At 35.3% G+C, this 25,919-nt stretch overlaps 1 protein-coding gene across 1 annotated transcript in view; it reads right to left on the bottom strand.

The window, feature by feature from the left end:
- Window positions 1-706: 706 nt before the first annotated feature.
- Window positions 707-25,919, bottom strand: part of LOC120625227 — a 55,737-nt gene continuing 30,524 nt past the window's right edge. Inside the window, exons 4-7 of the mRNA XM_039892223.1 lie at window positions 4,549-4,713; window positions 3,986-4,077; window positions 3,226-3,376; window positions 707-2,297 (exon numbers count right to left, since the gene is read on the bottom strand). Of these exons, the coding sequence (XP_039748157.1) occupies window positions 2,017-2,297; window positions 3,226-3,376; window positions 3,986-4,077; window positions 4,549-4,713 (689 nt within the window). The 3' untranslated portion in view covers window positions 707-2,016. The remainder of the gene's footprint in view (window positions 2,298-3,225; window positions 3,377-3,985; window positions 4,078-4,548; window positions 4,714-25,919) is intronic.

Genomic DNA, 25,919 nt, shown 5'->3' with positions numbered 1-25,919 from the left:
TTTTATTCCTTTATACACTTTGTGCCAGTATGTATAGTTACATGTGTATACTACACAAATAATATTCAGAACTATGTTCAAACAAAATATACATGATATATTTAAAAACTACTTACTAAAAAAAAAACAAAAATTATAGTGTCTAAAGTTACAGATAAAATAAAAATTAATGATAACATATATTGACGTTAATTGCGTGTTATACATCAGCTATCGAATACCTACAATAGCATCAAAATATGTCCCTATCCCATCTCAATGTCCATGCTTTTGTCAAATTTTCACTACTTATCTGGAATCGCTTATAAATACAACTAATTTAATGTTACGCTTAATACTACATCAGTAAATGTCTTTCACAATATTAATTTGTAAAAAATATGCAAAAGCAAAGAGACAGAGCTTGGGGCGAAAATAGACGGAAAGTTTCTTATCGTCATTTCAGTCCTTCTCGCTGTATTTTATTTCCAGGAGTGGGAAGATAATAAGTTGATATTGAGAAAACCTTCTCTCCGCTCCAAGTTCTGTGTTTAATGCTTTATAAAAAGCTTACTCCACATAATTGTTAACAATCTAATGACTATTTTATTGTTTAGTTTAATTTATAGTATGTTATCAGTTTGGAACATTTCTTTACATTTTACAATATTTTATTAATAAAGTAAATTAAATTTAAAACTTTATTATTGAATGTGTAAGGGTATTAAAATAATAATTAAAAAAACCGAAAAGCTTACAAAATGTAAAATTCTTTTCTTTGTGTTGTAAAATTGTGCCACAATGTTCCCTTTTTAATCAATGGTATTTTTTTACCATGCTTGATAAATAAATTTATTACAATATATCTAATATTTATAATTAGACAATGTTATGTAAGTTTTCCTTCTATGTGTGATACTTTAGGTTTTACACATATTTTTATTTTTAAATATGTGCGGTTAGACGCAGTTTTTGTTTTGCGCAGGATGCGGTTAAAGTTGCAGATAGCCGCAACCCCAACACGCTTTGTATCAAGCAGCAAGCTTAATGCACAATGCAACTATACTTCTTAGCGGTAGTTGCCTCCCGAGCGACCAGTACTGTTTGAGTGAAGCCGTTTTATGTTAAAATTGAGAATTGTAAAAAAAATCTACAAACATTTGTTGCTTGCGATTAAACGCACAGCTAACCGCAAAGTGCGTATGTAAAAGAACTAAGAAGCGTGTGCTATTTTAATTAATTTAGATTAAGGATCCAGCCTAGAAAATGTTCCAATATTATATTTAAGAATAATTTATAATTAATGTATACGGAACTACAAAACATTTTTACAAAATTAATACGGTAATATTTTATAGGTATTTTGTTAAATCATAACCTATGGGGTCATTTATAACAGTTTTATAGTTTTTGCAATGTGGAAACACAAAGCCATTTAAAGACCAGAGAGATTTCATTGTAAAGAACAAATCAAAACTGCTATATCAGTCCAAAAATGCAATGTAGAATTTAGATTCGAGCATTTTTGTGGTTTTTTATTTGCTAGATAGAACTACATTTGTTTTTTTTTTCAATAAATACCCTAGTAAAGTCTAATTTGTCGTGTGCTATGGTATCTCTACAGCCAGAGTATCTAGTGTGAGATTTTATACTTATACAATCGCGTGAAAGTTAACCACGTTTCGTAAGGAATATGAAGAGCGCCATCTAGTGACAATACTGGGAAACACTATTGTCACTAGATGGCGTTTTCGATTGCATACAAATCATAGTTAACTTTTACACAGTTGAATAGCTAGAAAATCTCGCATTAAGCATTTAGATAACCACTACACGTACTCAAGGTTAAAAAAGGTGCTAAGAATGAATCTCTAAAAAAATGTTTATTCTTATATACAACCTCTCGGTTTTTTTTAAAATAAAAACAGGTTTTTTGCTAAACTGATACAACTATGGTCCTCAAAGACAACCATAGATATTAAAATGAAAGGCATAAAATCAGTTTAATAATCTACAAGACATTATTAGTCTTCAAATTCATACTTCGGTGCTGTGAGTTTGTATTCGTACCTTTTTCTGGCTACCATTCCTACCTAAGGGGGGTGAATGCCCCGAATAACCAGGATTCTGTATACCCATCCCTCCTGGTTCCCCTTCTCTCGGCCTCGGTTTTTTCAATGAAGACCGGAGTGGAGACCGGGTTATAGTGCTGGCATCGGAGAGACCGGTCAGAGTTGTGGCGGTGGTGTTCATAGACACAACACTGCCGTGACCGTTTGTGCTGTATGGCTTGCCTGAAGCATCAGTCATTGATATGCCTGGAATTTAAATTTTAAATGTTAACCGATGGCTTTTCGTCAATGGCGTGCACACGTGCTTTTGATCAGGGCATAATGCAGGAAGAGGGCATCAAATCGAAAAATTCTGCCTAGGCAGTGCTTTTGTGCATGCACGTTTAACGTGCTAACTAAACCCAATAAGTGCCTAGCAATTTGTTATTTTGATGCGGGGATCGAACGATTCGTTGTCGAATATGCTTACCACTTGAGAAACGAAAACAGATAAATATCATATAGCCTTGAGAGTCGAGCGTAAGGATTTAACATATCACACTAGTATACACTGGAATCGGCCAGTTACAGATTAAGTATAAATATATTTTTGTTTGTCAATCGCAAATTTAAAATGAACATTTCATAATAAAAACCCTCTTGACGATGCACGTAAGACTTGGGCATTGATTAACTGCGCATCATGTCCTCAAACAAACAACGTGTGACACGAGTGCAGCCATTATAACACTAACCGCTCGATGAGATAAACAAATAACTTCCATAAATCCGTGTTCGTCACAGGCACACAGGAGTGAAAGAGATCGACACAATTCCATGCATACCCTAGCCTTAGTACAAGTTTTTCTCACACTCAATCGAGTGTTCGTTTTCGATTGTTACAATCGTATCGTCAAAGTAAAATGGACGAATGTCACTAAATTAAGAGTCCCAAATGTTGTACTTCTGATTTTTTTTTAGTTACTCAAACTACTAAAATTAGTATTCTTCGCATCCTGAAACTCACATGAGTTTATTTGGACGCTGAACATTGCTCTAAATAAGCAGTAATGTAAGGATTTAACATATCACACTAGTATCATAATGTACTATGATGTAAGGGAATCGGCCAGTTACAGATTAAGTATAAATATATTTTTGGCTTTTATTTTTGAGCCAGATGTCACTGCCTTACCTTTGCCTTCTTTGAACCCGGGGTTATTAATAGTAGTGCCGTTTTCTGGTTCACCCAAAGGATTGGTCGGATCGCCGCCCAACCGTCGCGAAAACAGCGTGTCGTATAGAGACATTATGAAGAGCGCAGAGTTTATTACTATAGAAACTATCTGAAAGTAAATCAGAACAATTTTATAGCACAAAAGAACCCTGCATTTATTTTTCTAGGTCACATTCAACTACACAAGGCGAGTTGCAAACCTATGCCGATGAGATATTCAGTACTTATTTGCAATAATGAGAAACTTTTGTGCAAAAACTTTTTAATGCTATCAATTATATTAGCGAAAGAACTGTAGGAAGTTCAAATAAAAAATGCGCAGTGGCAACCATGACGTCAGCTGTGTTTCAATTTAAGGTAACCATAGAAAAAAAGATTAGAAAGATAAAAAATTAAAAAAATAAAAATAACACACGTGTTCACAAGAACACATAAAAATTAGTAAAAGAGTCTACAAAAAATAATGGTTTTTACTAGATCTACAAAAGAAACCCCTAGAGAAAAATTGCAAATCGAAAGGCATTTTCAACCACCCTTATTAGACATAGAATATATTTTATCATTATAAAAAAGTGATTTTAATAGGAATGCAACCTTATGTTCTTTGACAACAAACAAATAGTTTTAGAATAATATTATATAAAAGTGGGAGGATTTCACGTGAGGGCAACGCAAAGTCTATCAGTATGGTGTAAAAACAAGACAATTTTTAATTTACCTGTACGTAGAAAGCTTCGCCTCTCACTAGATAGAATCCCTTGTCATCGTCTTGCACTGCGAATAATCCGGCCGCTGCTATTGACAGCAACGCTGTAAAAAACAGAAGATAAATAAATTAAAACACTCTTGGCACTATCCTGTTCTCTTGCTGTAAGTCCTATCTACAAAGGTTGCCTGTAAGAGATTGCTTGCAGCAATAAGGCCGCCTTTGCATGTCTACATTGTGTACTGTATAGAAATAGTAAGGAGAGTGTTTCTTTTCCTGTATATTATACGTGCAATAAAGTGTTTCTTCTTCTTAAATCAGAAATAAATACCTCTTTTTCAATAATTCTACAAAATGCCTTTTTTATGCCTAACCTAACTCTTTATAAATATACACATAGTAACTACCATAACAGTGTTATTGCCTAAATAAATAATAATACAAGAAAAAAATCATCATCAACATCCGCATCAGCATTAGTCCATAATTGTCTATCGTAGATAGCTTCCGTTAAGCTTTAGAGACCTTAAAAGATAGGAAAGAATATAAAAATGATGTTGGATATTTATACTTACTTGCCAACAGCGACAAGGCGAGTTTTGTCATTACTAGGTGGGTGTACTTGAAGCCGACGCGCTCCTTCGAGGAGATCATGGCCAGCTGCAGCACAGATAGTATGCAGAACACACCCAGCACTGACACACTGATCGATGCCACCACACCAGCTATGTAAACAGCCGCTGAAAACGAAAGGGGTTTATTTTTATTTACTAATGCTGCTTTGATTGACTTCCCGATAAGGCTAAATTATATAAGTGTATTGAAGTTATACTTCTTTTGGCACTATAGGAAAAAGGGTAAACTTTTTCCTATAGTAGATAGTCCTATAATAGACGCTCTCGAGACTGGTGCTGGAGAAGAATTTCAGTAAACCTGAAATGCATTCTAGCGTCCGACCTTTTACCTCAATTTTTTCGTCTTTAGATACGACAATTTCTCTCAAAAGAAGAGCTGTTTTTGGCACTCGAACCCGTATTTGATTATACACAAGTAAAAAATAGCTATTATTCTTATATTCCGCGAGTAAGTTTTACTACCACTTTCAGAGATAAATATTATCCATTTCCATTTCCAGGATGCAAGCTGAATTTGTGCCGAATTTCACGAAGATTTGTTCATAGGTTGACCCGAACATAGGTAACAAACCAACAAACGGACACTATTGCATTTATAATTTTAGTAAGTGATTTTGTATACAAGAATTGCTTGAGACACTATTTTATGGAGTTTAATAATTTCTACTCCGCGTCATTTCATATTGCATTATATCGACTACATCGCGAGAAATTAAACACGCGCAAATTTAACATTTTCACTTAAGAAATTAAGTATCAAAAGGATGTGTCAGTGAGCAGACCAGACGGGCGACTGACAGACCCTGAATAAACTGACTCATGCGTACACCACTTTCCTATTACTCACTAAGCCACAACTTCGCTAATTATGCGACATCACACATATCCTCAGGAATACGGTTTGCGAATACATTTACATAATGTGTATTTATTTACAAACCGGTGAAGCGCTGATAGACAAGTACTTCGGCCTCTGTTTCTGGGGACCAAGTTCAACCACCCGCAACCACCTCAAACATTAAGCAATTAAATATCATTTTTCTGGGAAATATAACGGTGAAGGAAAACATCGTGAGGAAACCTGCATGCCTAAGAGTACTCCATAATGTTTTCAAAGGCGTGTGTCTACCAACTCGCACTTAGTCAGCATGGTGGACTATGAACTCTGCTCATTAAGAGGAGAAACTCGTGCTCTGTAATGGGTTGAGAAATCTGACGATGGTAATGTACAAGAACCCCTAATGCCTCTAGGCATTTTCTGAACAGATTAAGATTAGGGAATCTCTCTGAGGAGAGAGGGATTTAGTGCTAGAGTCAGAACTCCCACGCATCCCTAACACCGGGTTGCAGGCTCTGACCCGACGGCATAACGTACTATACGAGGGACAGGGGGTGGCACTGTACTGGGCATGTCATACTGAAGTGATTATCCGGTGATAGCCCAGTGGGTAGGACCTCGACTTCACTTTCGGGGCGAGTAATGGGTGTTTTAAGGAATTAAAATATCACTTGCTTCAACGGTGAAGGAAAACATCGAGAGGAAACCTGCATACCTGAGAGTTTTCCATAATTTTCTCAAAGGTGAGTGAAGTCAATCCGCACTGGGCCAGCGTGGTGGACTACGGCCTTAACCCCTTCTCATTGTGGGAGGAAATATGTCTCCTGTAGTGGGCCGGTAATAGGTTGATATGATGATGATGTGATCCGGGAAAATGCTTAATTCTCAGTTAGAAAGACGGTTTATTAATAAAATAATTCCATTTTTAAGATATCGAACCACAGACTAGATTCAACTACGCGCATGACTAAATTCTGTGCTCTAACAACTTGTTTAACTGTTACTAATTAGTATAATGTTTAATTTGCATATTGCGTATTTTTGGGTCAGTACATGGGTGTACCTGTGCTAATGTTTGTATTCATTTGTTTAATTCTTGTTAAGTAACGATGTCTAATTAAACACGCAATTAGCCTTGCTATTGTAACCTTATGGAGTGGAACACTCCTATTTTTAATTTGTAGGTGTGCTCTGAAGTAACTACTCATAACTAGTAAAAGAATCATCATCATCACTTCAACCGATTGAAGTCCACTGCTAGACATAGACCTTTCAAATGCACGATTCTGAGCCACTTGATTTCAGCGGTTCCCGACCCCCCACCCGTTTGTAGTCTGTCCACCTCATTGGGGTTCAACGCTGCGTTTACCGGTGCGGGGTTGCCATTCCCACACCTTTGGACCCCAACTTCTATCAGTTCTCCGAGCTATGTGCCCAGCCCATAACCTCCATTGTAGTGAAAGTACATAGTTCGTTTTCTATTGTTCAAATTACTCTAGAGATCTTTTAATTACCACAAGTCTCATGTAAGAGGAACGATGCCTTAATAGTCATAAATGATGTTACGCGATGATGATGTTCCGGGAGACTGTCTTACTTTAAAGCGGATGACAACTTTTCAAATTCAGATGATTAAGTGTAGTTTGCAGAATTGTTTACACTTGCATATTCACCGCCATGATTTGATCCACCACCTGGTCTCTGGAGGATTAATTCAGTCTCAGGAATCATTCAGACAATCCTTCAGAGACCTCGAGACCACTAGACCAGCGAGGCAGTAAGTAAATGTAGGTATACAAAATTAAATGTGACTAACAATTTTTATATTAAATTATGCGTGGCGACTTTGCCTTGTTTATAATGGCACGAATGAAAAAATACCACTCATCAAACAATGGGTTGGCATTGAAAAACTGCATCCAACTACCTACACACAATCATGTAATTGTTTCGAAGATCTTAGCGTTACAAGTTGATGTTGTGCAATACTAAGGAAAATTTATTTTCCTTTGATCTAAACAAAATTAGTTTAAATAATTAACATTCAGTGGATGTTTCCAAAATTAAATGAATGAATGAATGATTTATTTATTTCCCCACATTACTTATATAACTACAATACTGTTGCTTAGGTACGGGCTATTTTGTTACACAGTTATAGTGTGGGGACGGATGCTTGAACTAGGTAAAACCTGTGTCTCAAGCCACCATCCCCTTTATTATTCACATGTAATATTAAAATCTTGAGTTGACAACCGATCGGAATGCAGTTGTCACCAACCACGGGTGTTGTTGTACTCGGCGACTAAGGTGTGTACAGCAGCGTCTTCTACAGTACTACTTCCATCTACTGTGATCAACCCATCTAGTCCATCGTGGTGATGGGCTTACCCGGGCTTGCCGCTATTGGGAGAGGCCTTTAGTAAATTAATTCGAACATTTTATAGTTGTTCCCCAAAACGGTTGTTTGCCAATATTATTTGATTTTACTGCCTTGCTATCTACCTCTCGATACTTAAAAAGATATTTCAATATTATTTCAAGTCAAAGTGGGTTTCAAAGTCGCGAGTCTCGGTCTAGGTGTGCCAAATACCTTGTTAGGTATTTAATATTTACAAACTTACTACGAGTACAACAGACTAGATAACACCCAACCTAAGTGATTCATACGATGACATTGAAAAGCACCGGTTATGTGTAAACTTTAGGTTTGCATTTCTAATCCTATACTTATATTATTAACATATTTGAAAGTAACTATGTTAGTTACCCTTTCAATAGCATACATCGGTAAAATATGGCAAGAAGAATATAGGGTACTTTTTTGTGTAACATCAAACCACACATCTAATAGCTTCATGGCAACAAAGAAAATAATCACTAAATCAGTTAATTAGAAGCACCCTATACGTGTTCGAAAGACGCGGTGCGGCGGCGGTTGATACTGTCAATATTATTATTCTAGCGAAAAATATTTACAAAATTAACTTAATTCAATCAGCTGTCTTAACAATGCATTTAAGTTTAATTTTATTAAACCTTCTAGGTATAGGTACTGTATACATTTTCAATATTGCCTACAAGTACTTTAGGTCGGATGGATGAAAATGGGTAAGTTAAGGTTGTGGGACAATAAATTTGTAATTTTGTAAACTGCATTGAGGTTTCATTTGACATCCCTGTGGATACTAATAAACTCTACTTTCAATTTTGTCTAGAAATACTTTAGATCAATTCGATCGAAAGACCAATGTAAAAAATGGCATAGTCGTGGTAACTGTGATATACGTTCACTTGTACACTAGAGGGCACTGTTTATAAAATCTACTCTAGATTTTGTATACATAACAGACTATAGGAGTTAGATGACATTTTTGCACGTTCCGCGCTGCTGTGACGCTATCTATACCTATGAGACATGAGTCATATCTAAACCAGAGTTATGCACTGAGCTAATAAGTTATAACGAATATAATTAATAAATAACAAGCAAATAAAAACAATTAAATTTTATTGAGAAATATTTACGTTCTTATTTCGATGTCATGCCAGGCAACAATAATTATTATAGTCATAAGAAAAACAATTAAAGTAGACTCAACTCAACTTACTCATGACCAATTTAGCTTAATATCAAGATAATCATGATTCGATACCTGCACACAACACAACCACACAACCTATAAAAATATGTAATTAAAAAAAACTCCCGTCTTTCAATATAGTGTACATTATTCTAGTAGTGAAACCCATGTTGAGGGTTGCGGAAAAAATAAAGCTGCGGGTTTTGAATTTTGCGATTATATAATATTAGCGACAATAACGGGGCCCACGGCTTACCATGCTCTCCAAGGTACAGGAGTTGGCACCGTCTATTACTTAACTCCGGTCTGGTGCTAAGAGTTATTTTACTGATTACCACTAGACCTATGAGGCAGTTTGTCATCGGAACGATGGTTCAGTCAATATAAAATTCCTATATTTTCTGTTGTTCCGTTACATGAAGGGTAACTTGAGGAGCTATTGATGTCATACACAGTCCACGATGTGCGTATGCTTGCCTCCAGCACAGCACATTTCGAATGCATCAATAATTCGCTGTCTCACATCATACGGTGCCAAATAAGCCACGGTATCCGTGGCGAATCCTAATCCAATATGAGCACCTGTTTACGATCGATAGGTGTTAGAATGCTTTGCGCGTATTCTGCACCCACCATATATGTCGCAAAACAATGCGATTGTGGTGTGAAGCGAAACTGTTTTTAATGGCGATTGTTATTGTTTCAGTCTTGAATGCGCCACTGCATTCTTTGTATAATGCATCGTTTTGTTCGACTTCCCTACGGATGCCTTTATTTTATTTGTTTCTTTTTGTACACTCGCGTATGCACTATTACTAGTAAGCAATAGTAGCTTGGCTAAGGTTTTTGTGGCCTTCTTCAATATTCATTATAAGTAGGCCAATTAGAAACATTTTTGGTACACAAAATTTGTTTGTAGTGATTCTTCCACCAATACGGAAGGCAGATTTTACCTACTGATAAAAAACTGATAAGGAATTCTGAAGTTTCTCTTTGCGAACAACAGCATTTCACAATCATTATTATGTTTCCAAGAGATGAAAACAAAGAGTTGCGCTTCCATGCAACCTTTGTGACCGTTATGTAATAAATGAGTTTTAACACATTTTTTTGAATGCAATCAGCAAATCAAAACCGCAGGAATCATGTTATGCAAATGACATCTGCAGACGATATGCAGACATCTTTCATTTCGCGATATGCAGTTGTCACCAGCTTACGACAGTTTTATAGTTATGCTTTTAATAACCACTTTTTGTTAAATTAACGTTTTGTCCTTTTGGTCAATTTTGGAAATGGAAATAATAGATAAATTTGTAAAGCCATTTGAATAAAGAACTTTTTATTTTATTACTTTGTTATCCACCTTTATGTGCTTCGAAGCAAATAATACCCTTATTTGCAGGACGAAAACGTACAATGACACTGACGTGATTTCAAAGGTGAATTAGCGGTCATGTTTGCTCAATTTGAGGTACTCACAATAAAATCTTATTCAAAAAAAAAACGAATCTTATCATATTTCGGTGGTATTAACAAATTGGGCAGTAGTGATAAAATAACTTATGTTTCGTTTATATAAAAATCTTTGGTGGTGGTGACTACATTTTTTTTCCTGTTTAGTTTAATATCAAATCATGCATAGAAAAGTAAAGTTCAATAATTTTCCTTACAATTCAAATAAATTCCCCGTCTAGTTTTTACCGACTGAAGATCCGTATATTAATGTTATTTAAAAAAAAAGAAACAGCAAACTATTTTATTATTTCTTTTAAATAGTGTCTATTTTTAAGTAAAGTTTACTTTTTAATTTATTTAGGTATTTATATATAATTTTCAGTGTATATATATATGTATAAATAAATAAATACTTATATCTGAGTGAAATACATTCTTATACTAAAATAAAAAATTAAAAACACTATAAAAATTATAAAATTATCTGAGATATTGTTTATTTTGAAGAAATGGAATGGGATATTATAAAAGTTAACTTCTTAAAGGCGTGGAGTCAGAAAGGATGCATTGAAAACAATGGAAACGTTACCCATGTTATAACAATGTGGGTGTTCATGCATTACACCCACTTTGTTTGGAGCCCTAATGCGGTTTAGTTCAGTTTTATGACGGGCAGAGGTGACATGGGAATGTACTGTCTTAGTTTAGATGATAGTGAAGGTTGGTATTATCTATATATTTCAGCGAACAAAATCACGGAAAGAATAATATATATTATATCCACAATATACAAACCTACGATGCAGGTTTCTGTAGTGCGGATACAATAAAGGAAGTTTTTTTTTTTAATTGTAAACATTTTCACATTGATACTTTTTGTGATTGCAAAAGCAACAGCAAACTTGGAGCATAGATTCGACCCTAAAGCTGCTTGTTCCAATTTAAGCGATTATCTTTTGTTAAGAGTGTGAGCTAGTCTGCATTGTAAGCTAAGTGGCGCGTGCGAGTTAACTTAAGAAACAAACACGACTCGAAATCGTGACCGCTTTCAAAATGTCTTTTGAAAAAACTTTCCTTCTCACTAAATGATGACACTTTTAGTCTATTATTTATAAGTCGTGGGTATGGTTAGTTTAGTTCTAAAAGACCTAAAGTGTAAAAACTTTTTGAAATGGCAATCCGTGGTCTCCTGAAGTAAGGCCAGGCCAGCTAGACACGAGAAATAACGGAAACAAACTTTAATATACATATATGCAATAATATATTGATATGAGGACTTGATTTTCGAGTGCAGGATACGATTAAAATGATTAGGGTTTGAGATATACCTGTTTTTGTAACAGCACCTTTGACAACCGTCAATTAATTTTATTATTGTACACAGAACAGGTAATAGCTATAGTTTTGATTTATCTACAGCTTCAGAGTTTGGCTAAAGTTAATAATTTTGAAATGAAAACTTTGTATTTTAATTTTGTGCTAAGATTAAAGATGGTTCAATCCTATTTGCTATTTGACCCAACCCACTGGCTTCGGGCCGACTTGTACGGAAGTACAGACAGAATTAAAAAATAGACAATCTTTGGATAAATATACAAAACTCGATATCAGTTACAGTATGTACCTACTCACTGAAAACACTGAAGTGATAGCAAAGTGTTTAGGACTTCAGCATTGCTTTCAGGCAGGCCTTTAATTTTTCAAATTTATGTGCGTTATAAGCGAAATATCACTTGTCTTGGACTTGGCCAGCGAGGTGGCACCTTCTTATTCTGGTAGAAGACCCGTGTCCGGTAGTGGGCCGGTAATGGGTTTCTGATAATGGTGTACTCACTTGAACTTTCTAGTCTGTGTCTTAAAGCCAACGACAACACTCAATTTAAGAAAACAAACGTTTTGGTTCAAGTCCCTAGGATTGTTATCAGTCAATGTTGGAAAATCACCGACAATATAATTGGTTAACGCGTTAGACTATCGGCAACAAAACGTTAAACTGAGAAATCTGACGGATGGCGTAACGTTACCTAATGGGCCAATCCCTTTTGTTAAGGGAAAGTTATAACGGATAAATTTTTGGCTTCCTAGCACAACACTTGCCGTACTTTTTTCACCACGGCTGCAATATTATAAAATTAATATCCCCTGACAAGGAATGAAGTTAATGTGTCCACCTGCCAAAGCACGGCAATCGGGATTAATATAAGCCGTTTATTACATGCATATTATTTTGATATTATTTCCACCTGTGCGGCAATGCTTCGAGAGTTGACAAAGGCAGTGTGACAACATAATATTCCTATCCGCTGGGGAGAAAATTTTGTCCTGCCCACACTAGCAGTGCAGAACTGACGCTCAGTGCGATTGCTTCATAAAAGTCACCCAAAGTTAGTTCTATCACTCAGAGTATTATCCAAAGAATACGTAAAGACAGGTGCTTTTATTGTATACTTTGTAATATTTTCTAAAAAAGTGGGTGTCTTGTGCAGATATCCTTTCATTGGATAGGCTATCAGAGTGATTTGCTTTTTTCAGGGGATTAAAATAAAGTTATTTCGTATTTTTTGCTTATTCTGTTTACCAATATCATTTTTATATTTGTCATAACAAATTCACAACTCTGTAACAGAATCAAATTATTATGAAATTCCAGTGAATAAGTTTGGGGAACAGATATATCAACTGTAACTAATGACAACCGTCATACAAATGAAGGTTTCGTTTTCGGTCACCTACAGAGAGGATCCCTGTTCGAGTTTCCAAGGTTGATCCTTGAAGGCAAAATTAACGGGAAAAGAGCACCTGGGAGACCGAGGAAGAAGTGGTTCGACGATATAAGAGAGTGGAACGGACATACCAAGTCGGAATTGAAGAAGATGGCACATCATCGTTCGATTTTCCACCGGCTGATTTCCAAACTTCAATATGAAGATGATGATGATGATGAACAGATATATACTCACAGTCAAATGTAACCGTTAGTCCTGGAGAAGGAAGATAATAATATTGCATTGACGAGTGTCATAATCTACGGAAATAAGAATGTTTTGTATCTCAACGAGTGCATATCTATGCTATCGAGGAAACTGCTAATGTAGTGAAAGATGCGACTAGACGGCGTCTCAGCAATTTCCGTTTTTTGCTGTTTAGCGAATACCTGTATATCCGAAGAGAGATTCTTAATAGACTGTATGGCAAACAAGTTTCTACGACACACATAAATATGCAAATGATGTTAACAGTTTAATCAATGGAAATAATGAAACTAGTATTAAACCTCACTGATGTTTTACAGGGTGTTATTTAAGTAAGCTTTTTTAAACGCACAGATAAATAATTTCTATTTTTAGTCTGAAAGCGTACATTAAGAAATCCCTCTGGGTTTAGATGATAGGAATCCAAGATGGTAGGTATATATATACCTAATTGAAAACGTTTCCTCGTTAGAAAATATTACGGAGTAATTTCGCCGCGGAAGCCAACAACTAGATTAGTTTTAAAATAAACAGTAAATGTTGAATTTAATTATAAAGAATCAAGGTCAGACTTAAAAGTTTTCGTTTATAAAGCGCGTAAAAGTGTGATTAAAATTCTTTAGAACAAACAATCTTGCAATCTTGAACGATAGAATCTATGCTGTATTTCGTGAACTTTGCCACTACGTTTTTGTTCCCACGAAAATTATTTACTGTTACAAGCTTACCGTGGTAAGCTTTAAAAGACAAATCACTTTTTATTTAGACCTACTCAAAATAGTTGCTACGCCGCTTCCTGTAAGATATCTATCAACAACAATTGTTCAACCACTTTATGTCTTCGATTGGAAGCAAGGTTAAAAAACATATTGATGTATCTACTTGAATGTTATCGACATCTTAGGATTTTTGTACCAAGAGAATCTACAAATGAACTGCAAATAAATGTGTCTGACTGCCCCCTGTTAAAAATATTAACTACTTTGGATACCTGTCAGATTAGACAGAGGATATGTGCACAATTGTGCGGTGTGGTGACGGCAGATCAGAATATATTTGCCACCACCCTTTTCCTCTCAAAAAAGGTTTAGATCGTAGTCCACCACGCTGGCAACGTGCATACTGGTAGACTTCACATGCATTTGAGAACGTTATGGACAACTCCCAAGCATGCTGGTTTCCACGCAATGTTTTCCTTCACCGTTAAAACTGGTGATATTTTAATTTCTTAAATTAAAAACTCACATAACTCCGAAAAGTTACATGTCCGTGTCGAACTCGGAAAGGGAGGCCAAAACCTTCGACGAATATCGCATACGTATAAATCACTTTCCCTTAAACTAACGTTGTGACGAAATATATTTGGGCACATTCGTGACGTGCAAAATGTTGAAGCACGTAAGTGTCAAATGTATCAGGTGTTAATGAATATGACCTACGAGGTACACAGTCGCGCTCGTCCGAATTTACACACTATGATAATTACCTAAATTAACTGACTGTCATAGTATGACATTGTGTTTGATTCTCATATATATTAAACACTATTGTTTCTCAGCTGTGCTAAAAATTTCTTTCGCGAAATTATTTTGTTTTATCGTGGGAATTATATTTCCTCGGTCCTCTTAGGTTATTGTTATTTTTTTAAGTTCTACTTCTTTTGGCGCGTTAGGGAAAAATGGTGAGAGTAAATTTGTACGATGCGCGCGCACACCGTCACAAATACCGACACCATGAAGTTAGCTATAGTCAACATTTTAGTTTTTCTAAAAAAGGTTTGATAGTTGACTTTCATAATTCAAACGATACCTTTTTTCTTTTGTTAGTGTCGTTTTTTCTACAAACGTAAGATAAGGCGAAAGATAAAAAATTTTAAAATATTTTTATCTTGTTACGCCAACTTAGAAGTATAACTTCTAACGCGTGTACATAAGTATACACACGTTTTGTTTTGAATAAAAGCCATTTTTTCCTTAATACATTTCTATACATTAAATTGTACTCATATTTTCAAGTGTTTTAGAACTTAAACAAATAGTGTCAGTAACAACTAACTCGAGAATAGTTTACAGTTGAAACAGAAAACAGACTTTAACTTTAACTGTTCTTACTTTTCTTTATTTATCTCTCAATCAAATAAACTTTTTTAAATAATATCTATTCATAGCATGGGTGAACTGTGTTGTCTAAAGCTTTTCAAACCCATTTACATCAATTTCTAATTTCGGTTAACTGTAGCGACATAATTGTTATTGTTATCCCCCTAAGTACAATAATCACTATAGTCACGCTTGATTTGTAACTGAATGATAGGTCGATCTAACTTGTTCAAATGATTTATATTTATTTCGAATAAATAATAATAAGATCGTCATCATCATAACAACCTATAACTGGTCCACCTCTCAGAACGACAAAGGTTTAGGCCGAGGTAGCGGGCCAAGTGCGGATCGGTGCACTTAAAACGCCTGTGTGTGTGCATAATGTATGGAGAACTCTCAGAAACCTGCACGGTTTCTTCACAATGTTTTCCTACACCGATGAAGCAAGTGATATTTTAATATCGTTAATTAACAACGCAAAGTTAGGGGTGCGTGCCGGGGAACGAATTCGGTCACCCGAAATTGTTACCGAAGTCCTAGTCCACAGCCGTAGCATATAATATGCAAAGTAAAATAACTGTACTCTTGTCCAGAACTTATGTTCTGCTTATGTTGCTCAATATAAGTACCTAATCAATCACATAAGACACCGGAAGTTAGCAGGTGACCTAGCTTGGGAACGATCACACCTGTTGGAAAGTTGTACTTGTGGTTCAGCCTTACTCATCTTGAATTGCCGATACGTACTTCAGTTTTCTACGTCCAGATATCTTATGAATTTGCACGACGGTTTTGTATGATTTGACGTTTGCTTTGCTATGCCTAAGCTGATGATCTCTAATTAATGGTTTTTGTTTTTCGTATTCATCTATGTTGCTATTAAACGGTATGGGGAACCAATTAAGATAAAAAATAATCTTTGTATAAAAAAACGTTTTTTTTATTTATAAAAGCGTGTTTATTTTGTTTTTCTTAAACTACTATTGATATTAGACCAAAATTAATCGGTAACCCATTCACCGTCAAATTTGTTAATATAAGAGAAATCGACTCAAGATAATCGTTGGAATTTAAAATGAACATCACAAAAGCCTTACCGACTATAAATGAAAATTAAATAAATGAATAAAAATCTAATTTAAAAAAAAAAACTAAATTAAACAATGAAATAATCTTATTAAATCAGTGTATTGTCATCGGTCCACGATATATCTACAAGGTTTGAACGAAATCGTACCGTTTGAAGAGGGTCAAAATCAAGTCCAAGTCGGTTATAAACATACAGGTGAAGCTAATAAAAAGAGTGCAAAAAGGGTCTCAGTGTTTTGTCACACTTCAACTGAAGGCATCTTTCAGATGTCAGAGCTTGATAAAATACTACATAACTATTCTGACGTAATTGCATGTTTCACAGAAAGCTCTACTACTACTACTAAGGGGTATACCGATTTAAACTGCCTTGTACTTTTTGCCCGCTTTTATTTCAGAGTGAGGCGGTAACTTGTTATAAAAATCTCTTCAGTTAACTTTAAAGTATACATATTCTTTAAAGTTAAGTACAAGGCAGTTTATTAAATCGGTATACCCCTTAGTATTAATAGACTATCACTTTTTGTGACAGAGCTCGTCCGAGGAAGTGCTTGCATTGCTTTGTTCCGGTTTGAAAAACTACACAAAATTATGATTGATCATAATCTCAAAATCTAAAGTATGTCTCTATTGTTTAAGAATCTTGTTATGTAAAGTCCCACGTGCCAAAGGGCCATCGAGCCATCTGTTGAGAAGTTTAATGGATTTACGCAACATATTGCACATACAACATTCTTGTTTGTTTATCAAAGAGTTGATAATTATTCTACGATGAATCTAACTCTTACGCCATAACCCTTGGTAAGGTCTGCGAATTCCACTGTTTGCTTAATGTTTAAAGTTGTATTATACCGACAGGAAATTTGAAGATCAACCTATCGGCCCACTACCGGGTCGCCTTCCAAATTGAGAAAGGTTTCTAAGGCCGCAGTGCAGCCCCTGAACAAGTGCTTCGAATATGCTTAGGTATGCAGGTTTCCCCGCGATATTTTTTTTCGTAAAGGAAATTCGTAGATATGATGTACTAAACAATAACTTTGTCTAGTGTCCCTGACTACATATTGAATTTTCCTAATGTAGAATTAAATTCAAGTCACCGAATTAAGAACATACATAAGCCGCGTACACGACTTATATTGAAACATTATAAACCAATCCACTTTAGTAATGTCGCTCGAACAGATTAGTTACTTCACTCTATTTAAAAGTTGACAGTAATTATTATACCTATATTATCTCTAATCTTAACGCTTACCATAAAATTGGGAAAATGGGAAATATTAGTGAGATGAAGAACAAAAGAAAATTTAGCGGAAAGCAACATTACGCGGGTGAGACGTGCGCGGGGCGTTTTCACTGCTTTTGGACACAATGCTCTACATGCAATAATGGCTGAATGCGGGTTCTGTATGGTTTTACTTCTGAGATTCAATTCCACCAATTGCAGAAATACGTCAACAAAAACAGTTAGCTGAAATGGGTCGGAAAGCCGAATTTATTGTGTACTAATTTCACAGTTGACAGTAATTATTTTACCTCTGTTGTTTTAACGCTTACCACAAAAAATGGAAAAGTTTTGAGCTAGCAACATTACGCGGGTGCGAAGTGAGACGTGCTGGGGCATTTACAATGTTTTTGGACTCAATGCACTACATGTAATAATGGCTAAATGCGGGTTCTGTATGGTCTTAATTCTGAGATTCAAGTCCACCAATTGCCGAAATACGTCAACAAAAACAGTTAGCCGAAATAGGTCAACACGAAAGCCGAATTTATTGTGTTCTACACGCAACTAGGTCGTATCACCCCCTATCCTTTTAATTGTCTACCCTACAGTGTACATTTGACGCTCGAATGTTAAGAAAACAATTTTTACACTGAAGTCGGCGTTATCGTTTAATTTACTTTGCGAAAGCAGTCCATCGGAAAAATTCTATCTTGTTCTATATTGGCATTATTTAGAGAAACAAGCAGCTGTATTCATTATATTATATCGCTACCAATTATTTTTGTAGATAGTTATGGTATGCAAACTCATTAAACGACCATAATGATGTTTGTATATTACGAAAATATTATAATATGATATGTCTAGCTACCTAAACTAAAGTAGTATTCTCGCATAAAGCTGAATCTCGAATTGTGATAAAACATTAATTACTTAGGTAATGGAATAGGCTAAGGCCCACTGAAGCATCGCTTTTTCCATTAACTCGTGAGCGATACTTTTTTTTATACTTTTACAAGTTAGCCCGGGCCTAGACTACAATCTCACCGCGTAAGCGATGCTGCACCCATAAGCCTAATTTATTTCTACGCGGCATCGTACAGGAACGCGAAATCGCTTGGGAGCACGTCCTTGTCAATAGGAACTAGCCACGGCCGATACCAAAATGTTAGAGCTATGTAATACAAATATTTACAATTTCAGAAATCGGAAATTAGAAATTAGAAAATATTTATTAGAAAAACTCAGAAATTAAGAATTTGCTCTTGTCTGGTCAGGTGGTTTCAGATGGCTTCGGCCGTGGCTACCTATCCTACCGACAACGACGGGCCGCTAAGCGATTAAGCGTCCCGGTACTATTTCGCGTAGAAAACCATGTAGGAGTATGGTTTTAATGCTAACTGCCAGACCCCTTACAATTAGCCCGTTACTATCTTGGACTGCATCATCACTTACAGCAGGTGAGAGTGCAATCAAGGGCTAACTTGTGGTGAAATTAAGAAAGAAAAATAAATAAATATATATATATTGATTTATTTTTCTTAATTTCACCACCACCACCATGTATATATATATATATATATATATATATATGTTTTTATATACGCACTCTGATAACCTGTTGGCTTGCTACTATAAGGTACATCTTTAATTTTCCGGTAGATGCCCCAAGCGGGCAAGTGGAAATAATCAATAGACAGAACAAAGGAGCGGTTAATGCAGTTGTTAACCTTATTAACTGCAAAGTAAAGTAAGTAAGGTATTCTATATTTTTAGGATATGGCCACTTTATTATTTACTAATACGTGGACGTTTCACGTGTCTCAACTCTCACTGTTTATGTTATGCTAAAAAAAAGTTGGGCAACCCTCGAATCTGTACACAATTACCGAAGACATAAAGTAACAAAGTTTTGTAAACACTTAAAAATAATTTTCATAAGATTCATATGTTTGTTTAAGTTACAAGGTTTTAACTTTTACAGCGCTCCAAACAGGTGGTAGAGTAATCACAAGCAGACAAACATGACGTTTTCAAAACTTCGTCATAACTCCTTGAAATAAATTTATTTTGAATCTATGCCACAAGGGCGAACAGACTGACAGACAAACAGGCAAAGTTTTATCCAAGAGTGATTGTACGAGTCTCAGTTTATATTCACAGAGAAATTCAAGTATAATGTTTTGAAATAAATAACATAAAATGTTTTGCATTCTTCATAACCAAAACGAAGTCCTTAAAAAATTACTGAAAAGGCTTACAAAAAAGCTAATGTAGGCAGTGATTGATAAGTACATCCCCACTTTGCTCGAAAACATAAAAACAAGCGAAAAACATATCAATAGCAGGGAATCTAATGTAAGACTAAAAATTTGAAAAGTCCAAGAAACGCGACGTTATACCTATCGGAAAAAGTACTACTTTAATAGACGTTAACGAAATAATATTCCAGGTAGATGATCAGATCAGATAGCTAGTGAAAATAATCAATAGCTATACGATTATTACTAACAAAAGATTTATAAGCTTGTTTCCACCCGCTTCCTTCCTTTCTATTGATAACCTTCTTCATTGTTCAATCTCCCGGGAAACTGTTAATGATTCGGTTTCCGTTTCGAGCGGCATTGGCAATGATTTTTAAGCTATAATTTCTGTCACAGGTTCTATAGTTTATTTTATTTGACAAATAACTGCTTATTTACTAAGTTTCGTATCAGTACTCGTATTATTGTAGCGGGCGGGGAACATAGCTCGGAGAACCGATAGACTTTGGGTCTTAAGGTGCTGGAATGGCGATCCCGCACCGGTAAACGCAACGTAGGTCGGCCCCCAACGAGGTGGACAGATGACATCAGGCGAGTAGTTGGGAGCCGCTGGAGGCAAGCGGCCCAGGACTGTGTGTTGTGGAACTCCCATCAAAAGACCTATGCCCAGCAGTGGACGTCAATTGGTTGAGGTGATGATTATGAGACTAGCGCTCGACCACAATCGCACCTGATGGAAAGATCGCATGATAATAATTCAAAATTCATTTATTTCAAGTAGGCCTAATACAAGCACTTTTGAAACGTCAAGTCTGTCCGTGTGTAGTGACTCTACCACCGGTTCGGAAGGCAGATTCTACCGAGAAGAAGCCGGCAAGAAACTCAGCAGTTGCTCTTTTCCAACATCAAAAATTTACATTTTATATTTTAACATTCATTTTTCTATCTTGTGAGAGATGAAAGCGGAGCCGGATGCTTCCAAGCAACCTTGTCATTAAGAAACTCATCAATTGTATAATAACCTCGCTGTAATAAATGTGTTTTAACACATTCTTTAAACTTATGGATTGGTAGGTCCAAAATTACCTTAGGAATCATATTATAAAAGCGTATACTCAATCCCACAAATGACTTCTGCACCTTTCGCAGACGATATGCAGATGTCACTAATTTATGACCATTTCTTGTAAGTCGACTGTTTATATCCACTTTTTGTTTATAAAGACTAATATGTTGTCTTACAAATACTATATTGTTATAAATGTATTGTGAGGCTACCGTAAGTATACCAATTTCTTTAAATTTTTCACGGAGGGATTCACGTGATTTAAGTTTATATATTGACCGTACAGCTCTTTTCTGCAATATGAATATAGTTTCAATATCAGCAGCTTTGCCCCATAATAAGATCCCGTAAGACATCACACTATGAAAGTACGCGAAGTAAACAAGTCTTGCTGTTTCTACGTCAGTAATCTGTCTAATTTTCCTGACGGCGTAGGCAGCCGAGCTTAGTTTACCTGCTAGTGTATCTATATGGGTACCCCACTGAAGCTTACAATCCAAGGTCATGCCCAGAAAAACTGTGGAATCTTCCATTTTTAGTGATTCTCCATTTATTATTATATTTTTATTAACTTTCTTTACATTTGGTAAAATAAATTCCACACACTTAGTTTTTTTTGCATTTAAAAGTAAATTATTGACAGTAAACCAGTGCGACACATGCGACATAGCACGGCTTACATCGTCAGAGTTGTCTCTACCTCTATCAGTTTTAAAAATTAGAGATGTATCATCAGCAAACAGTACAATGTCACAGGTTTCACTGACATGGTGTGGTAGATCATTTATATACACCAAAAATAGAAAGGGACCCAAGATTGAACCCTGTGGGACACCCATTGACGTAGCCGACCCCTGCGACTTAATGTCTTTTATGCAAACCCTTTGGGTTCTGTCACTGAGATAAGAGGCAACCAAATTTAGTGCAACGTTTTTGATACCATAATGGGCTAGTTTAAGAAGCAAGGTTTTATGATCGACACAATCGAATGCTTTGGATAGATCACAAAAAACACCAATGGCATTCTGCGAACGTTCCCAGGCATCGTACACATGTTTTAAAAGTTTAGCGCCTGCATCCGTGGTGCTACGACCTTTAGTAAAACCGTACTGCTCCGGATGTAGTAAGTTATTTACATTGAAGTGATTCAAAAGTTGATTTAATATAATTTTTTCAAAGACCTTACTAAGAGCTGGTAAGATTGAAATGGGTCTGTAATTGTTAATGTCGTTTTTATTGCCAGATTTAAATAGAGGTATAAGTTTACTATGTTTCATTAAATTTGGAAAAGTACCTCTATCAACACATTCATTAAAAAGTATGGCTAAGTAAGGGGCAATAACGTCTATAATGTTAGATATTACCATTACAGACATACCCCATAAATCACCGGTTTTTTTCTGTTTCAACAACTTAAAATTCTTTATTATATCATATGCAGATATATGTTTAAAATTAAATAAAACGTTGCACTCATTAACGTTGTTCCTCAATAAACTCTGAGCTGCAGTAGGTGAAGAATTAAGTGAATCAGTCAACAAAATAGGAACACTCTGAAAAAAGTTTTCAAAGGTACTTGCAACCTCACTGTCAGCGGTAACTTTATTATCATTAATAATTAATTCAAAGTTTACGTTGCGAGATTTAGCTTTCCCAGTTTCATTATTAACAATTTTCCAGGTTGTTTGTACTTTGTTATCCGATTTTATGATTTGATCCTTAAAGTATAGCGACTTAGCATGAAAGCAAACGTTCTTAAACGTTTTAGAGTACATTTTTACGTGTTGTAGGAAAGCTGGAGTATGGTTATATTGTTTTTCACCATAGAGCTCATACAAATTATCTCTACTTTTGTATATGCCAATAGTTGCCCAATCGCTAAACTTTATTTTTTTATTGAAATCTATATGTTTGAAATTGAATATTTTGTTAAATTCATTTTCTATAATATTAAAGAGCGTACCATAAATGCTGTCAGGATGACCGTTCTTAAAGACAAGGGCAGGAATTTTGGATGATATTTCACCTTTGAATCGCGTCAATTTGCTCTTAGTTATCGGCCTACACTTGACGATATGTTTATCTTTGTTTATATTATTCAAAACAGTAATTTGTTGGCCACAATGATCTGATCTTAAGTTGGTTATTATCGATTTACCTAAGATATCACAGTTGTGAAAAATATTATCTAAACACGATGCTGAGGTTGCTGTGATTCTAGTAGGTTCACTAAAAGCATAATTTAAATTAAAACATTTAAATAAGTTTAGCAACCTAGTCGTAGTTGCATTACTAAGTAAAATATCAACATTAAAATCCCCGCATACTATTGCTTTTTTTGTGGATACAGACAATCGCTTAAGCACATCTTCCATTACATCCTCAAAAAGGCTAAAATCACCTGAGGGGGGACGATATACACACACTATTATAAATCGCTCCAGCTCCACACAAGATAGTTCTACAGTGCGTTCAACAGAAAGACTAACTATGTCTTTTCGCTCCTTACAAGTTATATTATTGTGTACAAAAATTAAGGACCCACCATGAATTGCAGTCCTTCTGAAGAACACACTTGACATTTTGAAATTCCTTAAGATAACTGCTGGATGTGCACCAGTGAGCCAATGCTCAGTAATACACAGAATGTGTATATTGAGTTTTTCCACAAACAGTTCTATTTCAATTTCTTTGCCGGTTAAGCTCTGTATATTTTGATGTACAATGTTCATATTGGAGAGCTTCTCCGTTGTCTGGCTATCTAGTTTAAATAATTATAAGAAATTTTCTTAGTACTTGAACAAGTACTTGGGTCATTATCAGAAATATTGGTACCTAAAGTACAATTTGTAAAGTTGTCAATAGACTTAGTTACAACACTTGTAACTGTATCATTTAAATTGTAAGCTAATAATGAGGCTATATGTTGCTTACATTTTTTTGACAGATAAAAAGTATCCCTAGTCAATAACAGTGGTGAAATAAATTTATTCACATCAAAATAAAAAACTGCCTCACTATGACGGCATGTCAAGTTATAAATTAATAAATTTAAATTATAAATTTGCTTATTTCGCTTAGAACTAAGTGTGCCACAGTACGGAAAGGCACACATAACAAATCTACATTTAGATTTTTCATGCAAAGCCAGCAATTTTTCTACACATCTTATAATTTGTGTCTTTTTTACATTTAAGCTGTCTCCTAACAAAAATATAACATTTTTATTCACATCTAAACTGTCTATGTTCAAACTATCAATAAGATAGTCTAAATTAGCCCCCGGTGAACATCTATTAGTCACTGAGTGATCTAGGTAACAGTTCATAATAGGACCAAAACCTTTACCTAGCTTGTCTGAAATTACTAAAGTGTGTTTTTTATGCTTACTTGATAAATTATAATCTAAGGATGTAGTGACAGGAATAATACTTTCACACTGCTCTTGGCAGGTCTCTAGCTTATTAGAGGACAAAATACTACTACTTAAGTCTAGGTTAGCCGTAGGTATATCTTGAGAACATTGACATTTATTTGCCAATGACTCAAAACGAGCCATATTGTAGGTACCTAGAGCTAACAACTCATCAGCTGCCAGAATTTGTTCATCAATCTGCTTTTTTGACAGCTCATATTTAATAGTCATAGTTTTAAGTGAGTCTTCCAGCTGTTGAATAACATCATTTAAGGTTTGGATTTCACTCTCATATTTTTCCCTGCTACTTTGAAAAGAAAGAGAAAAGGTATTTAACTTATTTAACAAAACTGAACGTTCTTTTCTTAGTATCAGGTTTTCACTGCTTTTCTTCTGGTTTTTTACTAATTTTTGAGTTTTTTTTATTATTTTACTAATTCTAATGTATTTTTTTATTTTATTGTGGCTATTTAAAAAGGGGAGATCTATTTGAGGCTTGGTTTTTTTAACACAAGGGCTATCACAAGTCAGATCGATGCACATTGGCATTGTTGAGGATGAAGTAAGTAGTTCATCATACAAGTTATTTGTTGATTGCATTTCAACATTTTGTAATTGTGACTGAAGGTCATCAATAGTTTTATGTGCACTACATAATTCACCCTCCAACATAGTAATTCTTCCTAAAGCTTCATCATAAGTAGATATGCATTGGTTAAAAGAATGCACTGCCTCCTGGAGTTGGTTGCGCTCCTCTAAGACCAGAGTGTGAGCGCTATGTAGGTCAGCTAGTTCACCCTTTAGCTGGGAGTTCTTGGCAATAATTGATCTCAGTTCCACTTCACTGTCATCTTGTTCCCTCATTAAATCAGCATTTATTTGTTTCAGTGACTTTAGTTCACTGAGGGCATTTTTAAGTTTTAATTGCTCTTGCAATGCAGCCGCTCTTCTGGTTAGCATTGTTGGCACCATTTTATAGCACTTCGCCCTGAAACACAGCAAACAATATATGTGAGTGAAGGAAATTAGATAACCTACAGAAGAAAGAGAAAAGGATCAAAAATATATGTATATATATTATGAAAAAGTTATAGGAAATAGAGATAAATACTAAGGAATATTACAGATAGTATACTAGGAAATACAATAACATACTAATTAGGGATATCTTTAAGTGATAGAAATAGCAATTTTAGCAAAGAAAACTTTGAATCACAACTTGTAAAATAAGGTTTATTTGGTTGTGTATTTTTGTCTGAGACAGTTTAATTAATTCTTCAACTATACTTCCACAA

The sequence above is a fragment of the Pararge aegeria genome, chromosome 7, assembly GCF_905163445.1.
Source record: "Pararge aegeria chromosome 7, ilParAegt1.1, whole genome shotgun sequence".
NCBI classification, from domain to species: Eukaryota; Metazoa; Arthropoda; class Insecta; order Lepidoptera; family Nymphalidae; genus Pararge; species Pararge aegeria.
The sequence above is the reverse complement of the archived record's forward strand: the minus strand, read 5'-3'. Positions and strand labels throughout refer to the sequence as shown.